The sequence below is a fragment of the Pezoporus wallicus genome, unplaced genomic scaffold (assembly GCF_028554395.1).
Source record: "Pezoporus wallicus isolate ANWC-B61680 ecotype Strahan unplaced genomic scaffold, APGP_CSIRO_Pwel_v1 contig_8437, whole genome shotgun sequence".
NCBI classification, from domain to species: domain Eukaryota; kingdom Metazoa; phylum Chordata; class Aves; order Psittaciformes; family Psittacidae; genus Pezoporus; species Pezoporus wallicus.
Window position 1 is genome coordinate 94,669 of NW_026636299.1, and position 12,279 is coordinate 106,947.

The 12,279-nt window shown below is 36.0% G+C and overlaps 1 protein-coding gene across 1 annotated transcript in view; it reads left to right on the forward strand.

Moving 5' to 3' along the window:
* The window catches only part of CNTNAP4 (contactin associated protein family member 4), a gene marked incomplete at its 5' end in the record, with an annotated part of 164,635 nt that overhangs the window by 75,890 nt on the left and 76,466 nt on the right, over positions 1-12,279 (forward strand). The window contains 4 exons of the mRNA XM_057399931.1: positions 6,556-6,753; positions 6,927-7,111; positions 9,228-9,371; positions 11,686-11,947. Coding sequence (XP_057255914.1) covers positions 6,556-6,753; positions 6,927-7,111; positions 9,228-9,371; positions 11,686-11,947 — 789 coding nt within the window. The remainder of the gene's footprint in view (positions 1-6,555; positions 6,754-6,926; positions 7,112-9,227; positions 9,372-11,685; positions 11,948-12,279) is intronic.

The window sequence follows — 12,279 nt, forward strand, 5'->3', positions numbered from 1 at the left end:
ACATATGTTTAATCATTTGAAAGATTAATTCTTTCTCTCCAGTCTTTACCTCCATTTATCAGACACATGCAGGACATGTAGTTATTGTTACAGTAATTGTGCCTGGCTCTTTCTAAATTATTATGAACTTTTCCAGGTGGGAAAAGGAAAGCACAAATGCCTGTGATACCTACTTTAACTTTGATTTACACTAAGCACCAATGCCTGTGATACCTACTTTAACTTTGATTTACACTTTCCAGATTTCCCATTTCTCATTCCTCCCTCCAGGGAGATAGATCTCACTTGGTCTGATAAGAGTATGCAACTCTCCATTTACTACCAAGTATGTGGACTGTTTATTCAAGTGCAAATGCAGTAATTTCTTCCTTCAGTCTTATCTGTTATAAATTACATAACTAAAATTGCAAGAATATATAAAGTTGATCTCTCTGTTTCATAAAGTGATACTGAAAAATGCATGTCTGTTACATCCAAAAGTCACTACTATCTTAGTGAAGTAATACTTACTGGATAATTGTTGGCACTACTTTCAGGTTGCTGCTCTTTTGTCTTCCAGCCAAATATCTGCTCTGAATAAGTTAAATTTATATCCTCAGTACTAATGTTTCCCCTTTAATTAAAGTTTCAGTGAGGTTTGGTAATGTCCATGATAGGTGTCCATAGGATAAACCAGGAGTTTTGTTTCCTGTTTTCTTACAGAGAGCTCCTTTATTACTAGAAACCTTTTAGGCCAAGGGCTGTCATATTTTATATATTTCTAAAGCATGCATCCGGAACAAGTCCTTCCATTTTTGGCTTTTACCACTTACGGAATAGAAAGGCTAAATAAGAGTAGTCAGTTATGGAGTTAAATGAAACATTAAAAAAAGTTCCCCTGTATTCTTTGTGTTTAGTTATTCCCCTTCCTCACCCTGCTACATCTACCATATTCCTCACTTTTCTTGCACCTGTTCTGAAGTCTTTCTCTTGCAGGGAAGAAAGAAAGACTTTCTCTTTCCAGGGGATCTACCTGGCTTTATGTGTCTTCATATGACAGACAGAAAGATGGATTTAAATATGAATATGAAAATGACAATCGTATAAGATTTTAGGACAAAAGTAACTGGTAGATAAAAGCACACTGTACATAAAAGAGGTTGTTAGACTCAGTGCCTAAAAACAAGCACTGCAGATACTATGATATGCAAACCTTTTTCCAGAGCCCTCTAACAGTTAAATGTGTTGAGGCTTTTTGAGAATTCCTTTCCTGGTGTGAATGCATAAGATCAATGGCACAGTTACATCAGTCAAAGAGAGGACTTCTAAACCACTTCATAACTGGGATAATGTAGTTTCAAAGGCTTGATGTGAAAGTGATTGCAAATAAGTTAATTTTAAGTATGGCTAATTATGAACAATTTTAAACTACTTTTTTTTTTTTTTTTTCCCACAAGGGGTTTTTGTAAAGTGGTATCCTAGTCCTGATTTTTCTGACTTTTCTGAACACTGTGAACCTTTTCAGGTCTGCCTTCCTCAAAACTGGAAAGCTACACAAAGCAGGTTTCTCATTTTAATTCAATTTTTTTCAGGACTAAGGATATCTAAAACCAATAAAAGAAAAAAAAAAGCCACAAAATAATGTGCATTATTTTTTGCTAGGGTTTTTTTGTTTGGGTTTTTTTTTTTTTTTTTTACTAGAGAACATTAACATTAATTTCAATTATTTTGAATATTAACAAAACCCAAATTGTTTTTCAAAGTTATTGCAGCTGAAATTCTTTTACTCAGGATAGGTAGAACTCTTGATCCTATGGTGTGTGAGGTTTCTAGAATTTCCAGTTTCTCAGAGGCATTTCATCACATCCAAAGGTATTTTCACAGAATAATAGGGATTTAGATTACATTACTTTGAGAAAGATACCATGTAAATTGTGAAAACAAAAGATGAGTCTTCACAGATCAAATTGAGAGTACTTGGTACATACAAAAGAGGGAAATGTTATGGCACTCTATGTATCTGGGCTTATTCTTTCTATCCTGATAAACCTGCAGGAGACCCAGCCTTTATCTCTCACAACTCTTTCAATTTATTTTTAGTGGTAATGCGTAGATGGTGAAAACAAAACATGCATGAGAAAAGTTGCAAGAATTTTGATTAACATTTGCAGCATTTTCACAACCTTCATTCATGCATGCTGGTGGGCAAAAGTTTTGATTATGTTTATTTTCCAAATTTGGAAAGAGTAGGTTTTGCTCCTTAGGAGCTAGTGCTGCAGAATTGTGAAAGGGATTTTGGAGACCTGTGTTAAATGTTTATGCTCTTGTCTTTATAACTAATAACAAGAGTATTTTCACAAACAAAACCCTGTACTGCTATCAGTACCTATCAAAAATATAGCTAATTAGCTGGTTTGATACATATGTAACAATGCACAAGTTCTGCTATTGAAGTTTTTCTGGAAGCTCTTAATAATTATTTAAATTTAACATTGATTAATGTTTTTACTGTCCACATGCATTCAATGTTATGATGAAGTAAATAGTCAACCTAGGATTCATTTTTAGGTAGAATTTTTATTATATGTATTCATTGTCATATTTATTCATTGTACCTTTAGTAAACGAACTCTTCGTAAGTAAGAAGTACATCAAGATGTGAAGAAGATCAAGAAACCATACTTAAAAACATATCTGCATTGATTTGGCAAGGGATTTTAAAAGTGGAATGTAAATGACTGACTTTAAGTACAATAGCTAATTTAAATTGAGTTCATTTCCATGCAGACAATGTGCAGAAATATTTTTAGTGAAATTAAAGTTAGTAAATAGATATTGGGTTTCCATTGACTTGAAAAACATCAACCAGTCAATTGAAAAATAGCTTCATATTTTATTGAGTGTCCTTTACATCTTCATTTATTTCACAAAATTATCTTTCAAGGGTAATTACCTTTTTCTTCTTTACTTATGAACTGTAAATACTCTACGAGCTTCTCATGGTTTTAGTGGCTCCTTTGTGTGTGTCCTGTTCAATCTGTACTGATTTTGACAGATATTCCTGTATATTACTGGGATAAAATCAGCAATCGGTTCTTTTCTGCTTTTTCCCTTCCCTTCCCTTCCCTTCCCTTCCCTTCCCTTCCCTTCCCTTCCCTTCCCTTCCCTTCCCTTCCCTTCCCTTCCCTTCCCTTCCCTTCCCTTCCCTTCCCTTCCCACCTTCTTTTCCTTTCCTGGGCTTTCCCTTCATTGGCCTTGCCTTGCTTTGCCTTTTGCCTTGCTTTGCCTTTTGCTTTGCCTTGTCCCTTGTTTTGACCCTTGCCTTTCCTTTTAATTTGCCCTGTCCTTACTTGTTTCCCCCAAAGTGAAACTCTGTAATGCTGATAGAATTTAGTCATAAATAGAACTTAGATTTCACTGGAGTACTATCATGGAGCTGTAACACTGAGTCTACCTTTAAGCATACTCATTAGGACTATGAATGTAAGTGAGGAAGCATACATTTATAATGTAATAATGAAATTTCCTCGGCATTACTCTTTTCTTCAACTGTGAAACTTAGGAGTTTTTTATTTTGTCTATTATAGTACAAAATCAAGGAGGTCAAAGGAGCTGATTCTTTCCCACTACTCCAGTCTTATGAGACCCCACCTGGAGCGTTACATCCAGCTCTGGGATCCCCAGCACAAGAAAGACATAGACCCTCAAGAGTGAGTCCATAGGAGGGCCTTGAAAGTAACCAGAGGGCTGAAACAATTCTCCTGTGAAGAAAGGCTGGGGTTGCTCAGTCTGGAGAAGATGTGGGGAGACTTTTCTGTGGCGTTTCAGTACTTGAGTGTATAATAAAGATGGAGATTATTTTTTTTCCCCAGGTCCTGTAGTGACAGAACAGTGATAGTTTTAAACTGCAAGATTTTAGATTTAGATTGGACGTAAGAAAGAATTTATTTGCTTTTTAATGATGATCTTTGAGAAGACTCTTCCAACACAAACTGCTGTATGATTCTATGCTATGAAGATGTCCCTTTAGGTGTGTTCCCAACTCTCTTCATAGCAGGTATTGACAGCATCTCTGTCTGCCTGTCTGACCTGCCTTCTAGGGAGGTTTGCTGCTTGCTAGGGACATGGATCCAGGACATTGTGGAGAGACTGTTAAGGTCTGTCTATGCTTCAGATTAGCTCCCTCTGCATCAACAGTACAGCCAAGTGTGACCTGGTGGATGTCAGTCATTTTTACATGACTCTAGGGGAAAGAGCATAGGGTCTCAGATGTCATTTTCCTTGTTCTTGCTGACAAGAATGAAGAGATTGAGGAGCACTGGATGGATCCACAGCTAGTTGCACTGCTTGTGTCAGCAACAGTTATCCAGATAACGACCTTAGGGCACCCTGAGGATCAGAAGTGCTAGGAAGAGACAGAATCCATCTGACCATGCAAAAGCACCTGTTCTAACAGACTGGCTAACCTGGAGAGGAGACCTCTAAACTACAAATGACAGAGGAGGGAGATGATGGATAAAATCAAGTGAGGAAGTGATGGACTGGACTGAGAACCAAAGGCTTCAGGGCAGTGTGAAAAAGCGAGACAATGGAAACAACAGACTAGGGCTGAACAGAAAGCACTTGAGCATCTGAAGTGCAAACACAAAAATAGAGAAGTGCCTGCATATTAATGCACACAACATGGAAAACACACAAAATAAATTGAGTTCTTTATGTATTTGAAAGACTACAAATTCATCATGACTATAAAGACATGGTGGAATAGTTCCAGGGCTGGTATGGTGCCACAGATAGTCACAGGTCCCTTAGAAGAGAATAGCCAGGTCAGTGAGGGAAAGGCAGTTAACATTTGTGAGCAAGCTGCAGGGGTGCATGGAACTCTGCCTAGGGACAGATGAAGAGATAGGTCAGAATTTATAGATCAGGATTAGATGACAGACTACAGGTGGTACCATTGTGGCAGCTTCCTGTTACTTACTGCCTAATACGGGGAAATGGGTGAAGCTTTCTTCAGACAACTGGAAGAAGCCTAAGGTTCACAGGCCTTGGAATTTATTGCTGACTTTAATCACCCTGGTATATGCTGGTGGGACAGCATAGCTGGGCATAATCAATCCAGGAGTTTTCTGGAATTTTATAATGACAGCTTGCCAGCACAGGTGATCAAGGAGCTGACAAGATCTCTGCTCTGTAAACATGAGGGCTCTACTGGCCCTCATGCTTACAGAAAAGGAAGAACTAATGGAGGAAGTTAAAGGTGCAGTAGCCTTGGTCCCAACAACCATGAGACTGTGATGTTCAAGATCCTCAGAGAAAGCAACAAGTCAAATGGGATCACAGCCCTGGCCTTCAGGAAAGCAGACTCTTTCATGCACAGGGACCTAACTGGAAGAGTGATGGGAGATGGTCCTGAAGATAAGAGGGATCCAGGTGGACAGATTAATTTTCCAGGATCATCTCCTCCAAGCTCAAGAAAGATCTATTCCAAAAAGCAGAAAATCAAGCAAAAGTAGCAGAGGGTCTGCCTGGATAAGCAAGAAGCTCCTAATTGTGTTCAGGAACAAAAAGGAAGTGTGTAAGAAGTGGAAGTAAGGTTAAATGACCCAGGAGGAATATAAAAACTGTCTAAGCATTTAAAGATGTGTCTAGGAAAACTAAACCACCTGGATTTGAAACCGATAAAGGTTATGGAAGACAAAAATGAAGGGTTTCCACAGGTATATCATCCCTATTGGGATGCACCTGAAAAAACTAAGGGAACTGGCCGCAGTCATTATGAGGCCACATTTATTTATGCTTGAAAGGTAGTGGTGACTGGGAGTTCCTAAAGACTGGAAGAGAACAAATATCACTCCTATTGTCAATAAATGCAAGAAGGAATACCTGGGGAACTACAAACTGATCAGCCTCATTTCAGTCCCTGGAAGGTAAAGGAGCAAAGAATCCTAGAACCATTTCCAAACAGAAAAAATTAGGAGATTCTTGGAAATAGAATGGATTTATGAAGGGAAAATAACTGATCAAACTAATAGCCTTCTACAGAGGTATAACTGAGTTGGTGAGTGAAAGGGAGCGTTTGATGTTGGTTATCTTGAATTTAGCAAGAGTTTTGATGCTATATTTGTAATGTCCTCACAGACAACTGATAAGTACAGGCTGTTCAGGTCAAAGAAGTGGACTGAAAACAGACTGAACTGCCTGCCAGAAGGAGTTTTGGTCAGTGGCAGAAAGTCAAGCTGCATCTATTCACTTGTGGTATAGCCATGGGTTGATAATTATTTAAGTGATGTCCAACACTTTCATTAATGACCTGGATGATGAAACAGAGTGTACTTTCAGCAAGTTTGCAGCCAAAAAAATTTGGAGCACTGATCAACACATTAGAAGGTTTTGTTGCGATTTAGAGGAACCCAGACAGGCTGGTGAAATGGGCTGACAGGAGTGTCATGCCATTTAACAAAGGGAAGTGGATCTAGGGATGTTAGTGGAGGACTTCATATCACATTGAAGTAACATACAACTGTTTCTTTTAGACATAGCATTATACATTATCTTTCATTTCTTTACTTCTAGGGTCCGAGGTGGTTGGCTTTGATGGGAAAAGTTGTCTAATTTACACATTTAATCAAAAACTCATGAGTGAACATGTGATTTCTCTGAAGTTTAAGACAATGCAAAGTGATGGAATTCTCCTCCACAGAGAAGGACAAAATGGAGACCACATTACCCTGGAATTAATTAAAGGGAAGCTGTCCCTACTCATTAATTTAGGTAACAGCTGCAGTCTCATAAAATCAAATATAGTTGTTAGGTATTATTTGACTAAAACTTCTTTTAATTTATTAAGTGGATTTTAATGTATAGAGTATGATAAACTAGCAATATCTATTAGAACAATTATTTTTATATGGAATTAATAGTTTGTTATTTTTTTTCCTTTCAAGGTGATACTAAAACTCATCTTTCTAATGCCCAAATTAATATTAAGCTGGGCAGCCTTTTGGATGATCAGCAGTGGCATTCTGTTCTCATTGAACAATTTAACAATCAAGTAAACTTTACAGTGGATAAACACACTCATCATTTTCATACAAAAGGAGAATTCAATTATTTGGACCTTGATTATGAGGTGTGAAAATTACTTTTCCTTTATTATCGTTATTAACTTTGATATGTAAATGCAGTGAAACAAGCAAAGGATATAGAATATAACTAAGTTTGTAGTGCTTACGACTTTAGGGATTTTCTGTCTCATAAAGGACTGAATCAAAGAAAATGAGATGTTCTTCAATTACTAATGCTCCACTAGACTTGCAACTGAAAATTTTCAAAAGACCATCTTTTTCATCTCAGAATTCATTTTAATACCTTTGTTTCAGTAAAGCTGCAAATGTGGAAAATGTATACAGAAAAATATCTAGAAATTATATTCTATATATATTCTATAGAAACTTATATAGAAAAACATAGAAAATGTAAGGAGTGAACCCCAACTCAAAGTAATCAACTTATGGCTTGATGGAAATGACAATAAATCAACATAAAACCATTTAAAAAATGTTTATATTGAAACTTAAGTTCCTGTTAAATCTGTCGCATGTACTATGAAAAAATCTTGTTTACATGAATGGTAGATTCATGAAGAGGAGTAGATGTAATTTGCTGTGAGAGTTTCCCACCGATAGTTGAAAATACCACTATTTCACAGTTGTAATGTGATGACTAGCTGCTTTATGTTTGCCCCTGTCGTGTTTGTTGGATGAAAAAATGACTGACAGTGCAGAATATCTGGAGCCTATAGATCTAAATTACTTTATTCTTCTCATTTGAGCTTTATAAGCAGTTTAGAGTAAGATATTGCATGCTGTTCTGTGTCTGCATTATCACATTTCAAAAATATCATTCACAAAATTAAAGTCATGATTCTACTTTAAATTTCTGAATCCAGATCACAATGCCAAGTCTTGGAGGATCATTTGAATTAAAAAGAACAATAAAAAAAAAAAAAGGTGGGGGGGAATGAATGCTAGTTTTAACTGCTTAGCAAATAAATATATTTTTACTAATATATTTTTACTTATATATTTACCCCCCCCCCCCAATATTGCAAATAAACTTTCCTCTCTTCCACATGCTGTAGTTTGAAGTATGTGTTACAAATACAGAATAGAAAGGAAAGCAGAAGCTGGAAAAAAGCCTAAAAATACCCAATAAAGTATGAACCAATGTATTTAGAGTTGCATTTTTTACTATAAAAAAATCTTAATAACTGAATTAAATATGATGTTTTTAATAAAATTATTTTAAATTTTGAGTTAAATTTCAAAATTAAAAGAGATATAATTTAAAATTACCTTTTCTACAACGGCAACCAGAGTAACTTTGAAATGAAGGAGTTCAAAAGTTCACTTAAATTGGGATACTGTATCTGATAGTGCCCAAGAGTGAAAACATAGACCAGAGCATAACTCAAGTCACCCTTGTGTCAATGCTTTTCTAAAATAATCTACTGTTTTCTAACAGTTTCTGCCTCAGGGACTTATTAAGACAGAGCAATATTTTTTAATTTAATAGCTCTCAATGGATTTTTATTTTTATTAAGTCTTCCAATTTCTTTCTGAACCAAAGGAAACATACATCATAACATCAAGCAACCGCATAGCCTAAGCATTTTGAAAGGGGAAAAAGTTCTCTCATTTGTTTCAGTCTGCCCTAGAATAACTTAATTTGATGCATTCTTGTTCTCCACTATTGTAGTTATAATATGCACACAGTGGAGAAGTCAGGCTCAAATTTCCTAAAGAAGTTTTTAACAAATTCTCTTCTCCCTCTTCGCACTGTCCAGCATGGTCTGTAAGCACTGGGCTTTGTTTTTTGTTCTCCTTGGTTTTGTAGCTATAATGAACCCTGAGAACTAATAAGACTGTATAGTAAGACTGTTAAAGGTAAGCAACTGTTAAAAGGTATCCTCAGAAAACAAACAAACAAACAAACAAACAAAAAAAAAACAGAACACCTCCCCCCCCCCCAAAAAAAACACCCCCCCCATTTCAGAGTATTTTAATGCATACATATGACTCAATATCATCTAATTTTTTTTTAGCCAGTTCTTTTAATACATAGGTGTGATAAAAGGCAAGAGCCAAGAAAAAGCAGATTTCTGGCCTTTGACTTCTTATGTTATTGGAAACTTCATTCTTAGAAAATTACTTAATAGTATCATTGATTTCTCTTCTCTTTCTAAGCTCAGCTTTGGAGGGATGCCAGTGCCTGGAAAATCAGGGACATTTTCACACAGGAACTTTCATGGGTGTTTTGAAAATATTTATTATAATGGAGTGAACATTATTGACCTGGCCAGAAGGCATAAGTCTCAGATCTACTTTGTGGTAAGAGATTCATAGTTAAGAAAGAATAAAAAGTAAAATAATAAGAAAAAAACAACAGCCACTTTCATATGCAGTATGACAGTGCAGGATGTATTTTAATCTTCAGTTCTTTATCAGGTATTTAGATGCGTGTGTTATCTCACTGTTTCGTGGTACCTCGCTGTTGTGCATGTACAAAGGCAGTGAGTGAAATAAGATGCATTTGAAGTCATCAAAGGTCTGGCTTTGAGTTCTGTACCTGACTAGTAAGAATGCCAACAGTATATTTTAAAAGCCTTCTGTTGCTGAGGATGCTGAACTAGTCTGTTTTCTCCAGAGCATTATAATTTTGATAGATAAGTTCTGCTTGTCAATTCATATTGCCCTTTGTCTGAAGAGCTATACTTTAGGGTTTAATGTATTTATTGTGACATGGCCAACAGCTGTATTAGCCAAATTGCCACCTTTTAGAGAAACAGTTCTAATGAATAGACTTTCTGCTGTGTTACAGAAGGTTACCTATATATTTTATTAAGACTTTTGTTGTTTGTTTTTATTTTGTTGATCTTTTTTTCCAGTAGTACCAGAGCCATCTCTATGTATTTATTTAATAGGAGGATATGCAAATTTATAATGGAAAAACAATCAATTCAAAATAATTAACCAAATATGAAATGCTTTCAAGCTCCAGATCTTTTGGTTTGGATTTCAGTTCTGAATATGAACAACCAAACTTGGTTCTCTATTCCAGAAAAAATGGTTGACAGGCATCTTTTCTTATGTGAAGCTCATCTGAAATATTCCAAAATTAATTAAACTGATACCTTCATATAGTATCCCTTTCATGATGCTGATGGATGTTGGGGAGAGGGTAGTTACAGTAGGTTCTGTGGGGACTACTGAAAGGGGAACTATGAAATTATTGTCATAACATCATCATCTTCAAATGATTTAAACTGTTGTGGTACTTTCAGAATCCTTTAGGAAATGTTTTATAACATACCTACATTATCATAGAATCCTTGTTAAGTAGCCACTTTGCTGGTCTGATACAGTATCAGGCAGCTGTCAAGATAACGTGGAAGGGGAATCTGCAGAAGGTAAGCTTTTAGCATTAAACAAGGTTTATTAATCTGATGACTGCCTTTTCACGGGGTCAGTTCAGTTGATGATTCATTTCTCTACAGCTGAGTTCATAGCACAGAGTTTTTATCTATTTATATTTTTTCTTTGAAGAAAAATAAGTCCAGATAAAATTTAATGTCTTGCCATGCCAGGGGCTAGAAAGTATTTTTACTATAAAGTAAAAATTTTATGTATGTTCAAAAGTTTAAAAGTTCTATGTGTTGAACAGAAGTTAAATGTACTTTGAATTCTAAAGACATTAAGCTTTTAGTAATCTTCTTTACAGAACAAATTAGTTAGGGTTCAAAGGGTGTCAGCAAGTCATATTGTGCACTATCAAGAGTCAAAATGTATTGACTAATTCTTGCACCAGATGCAAAAAAATGCATTAATCCCTTTCCAGTCATATGTATATCTCTCAGTACAACCATAAAAGCTCAGAGTTTGTCAATGAACTCATCCATGAGCTTATTTAGGTATCTAAGAACCAGTGATTTCAGAAGCAGTCAAGCACAAAATAAAGACTAGGTGTCTAAATGCAACTTGTGATCTGGTCCATAAGGCCACTCTTGAAAACATGTTTCGTTTTGATTTATGAAGTATGTGCTTTACATTTGTAAGTAGCAAGAGTTTATATGTGGAATTTTTTCCATTTGTGGAAACAAATACTGGGGACAGTGCACATCTCCAGTTGCATTGATTTAGAGAAACTGCTCCTTGGTTTGGCAAAATGATTTCTCTTTTTCTCAAATTTAACACTCCCTTAAACAATGAGTAGCATACTAGCATTTAGACCTATACAAATTTTTGTACCAAACTTTGCATTCAGTGGCATTTTATGTGATGTTCAGAAATTTGTCGAGTCCCTAAAGCCTCCAGAGGCTGAACCAAAATAGAAAGAAAGCAGGTCTGTCTAACTTCTGAAGTATCATTAAATCGCCCATATAAATTAGGATTTTTACGTCATTCTCTTGGTCCCTGCCGCTCTCTTCTCAGGCAGATATGTCTGTTCTGGTCAAGCAGCTAGGTACACATTTCTCAAACTGGTGATGTTCTTGCATACTGACACATGATTTTTAGAATAATTCATTCAAGTGCAAGGTTCTATGTATACACAATGTTTTGAAATTCTGTAGTTTCCATACCAAAGTTCTCATCACTTTTCTTCCCCCAATGATCCTAATGACATATATCTTTCTTTTATTTCTAGGGCAACATATCCTTCTCATGTTCAGAGCCACAGGTGGTTCCTGTCACTTTTCTGAGCCCCAGTAGTTATCTGGCACTGCCAGGCACATCAGGGCAAGATGAAGCATTCGTCAGTTTCCAGTTTCGCACGTGGAACAAGGAGGGGCTTCTATTATCTAGCAAAGTACACCAGGCTTCAAGTGGTTTCCTTTTATATCTGAGTGATGGGAAAGTTAAAATCAGTCTTCATAAACCAGGAAAAGCACTGAGTGACATCACTGCAGGTAACAAAAATAAAGTAAAAAAAAAATAAAAATCCAAGATTTCTATACATAAAAAAGGTTATTATGGTTATTATAAAGTCATTCAAATTAGTACCTTCATTCTTGACAAGTTTTATGACTAGTAGGTGTGTAAGCCTGTTCTATGTGTGTGAATTTTAATACCGAATCTTTATAAATAATTTCTTTTCTCATAAACCTGTATTTATGTTGTGGATTTTTTTTCCCCCATGACTGAGTAGAAATTATTTGCAACAATACAGACTGCAAAGGAGAGTCGTTTGTATGTCTTTGCATGCATATTTATGCACTAGATGTGACTGTTGGCTCCTTCT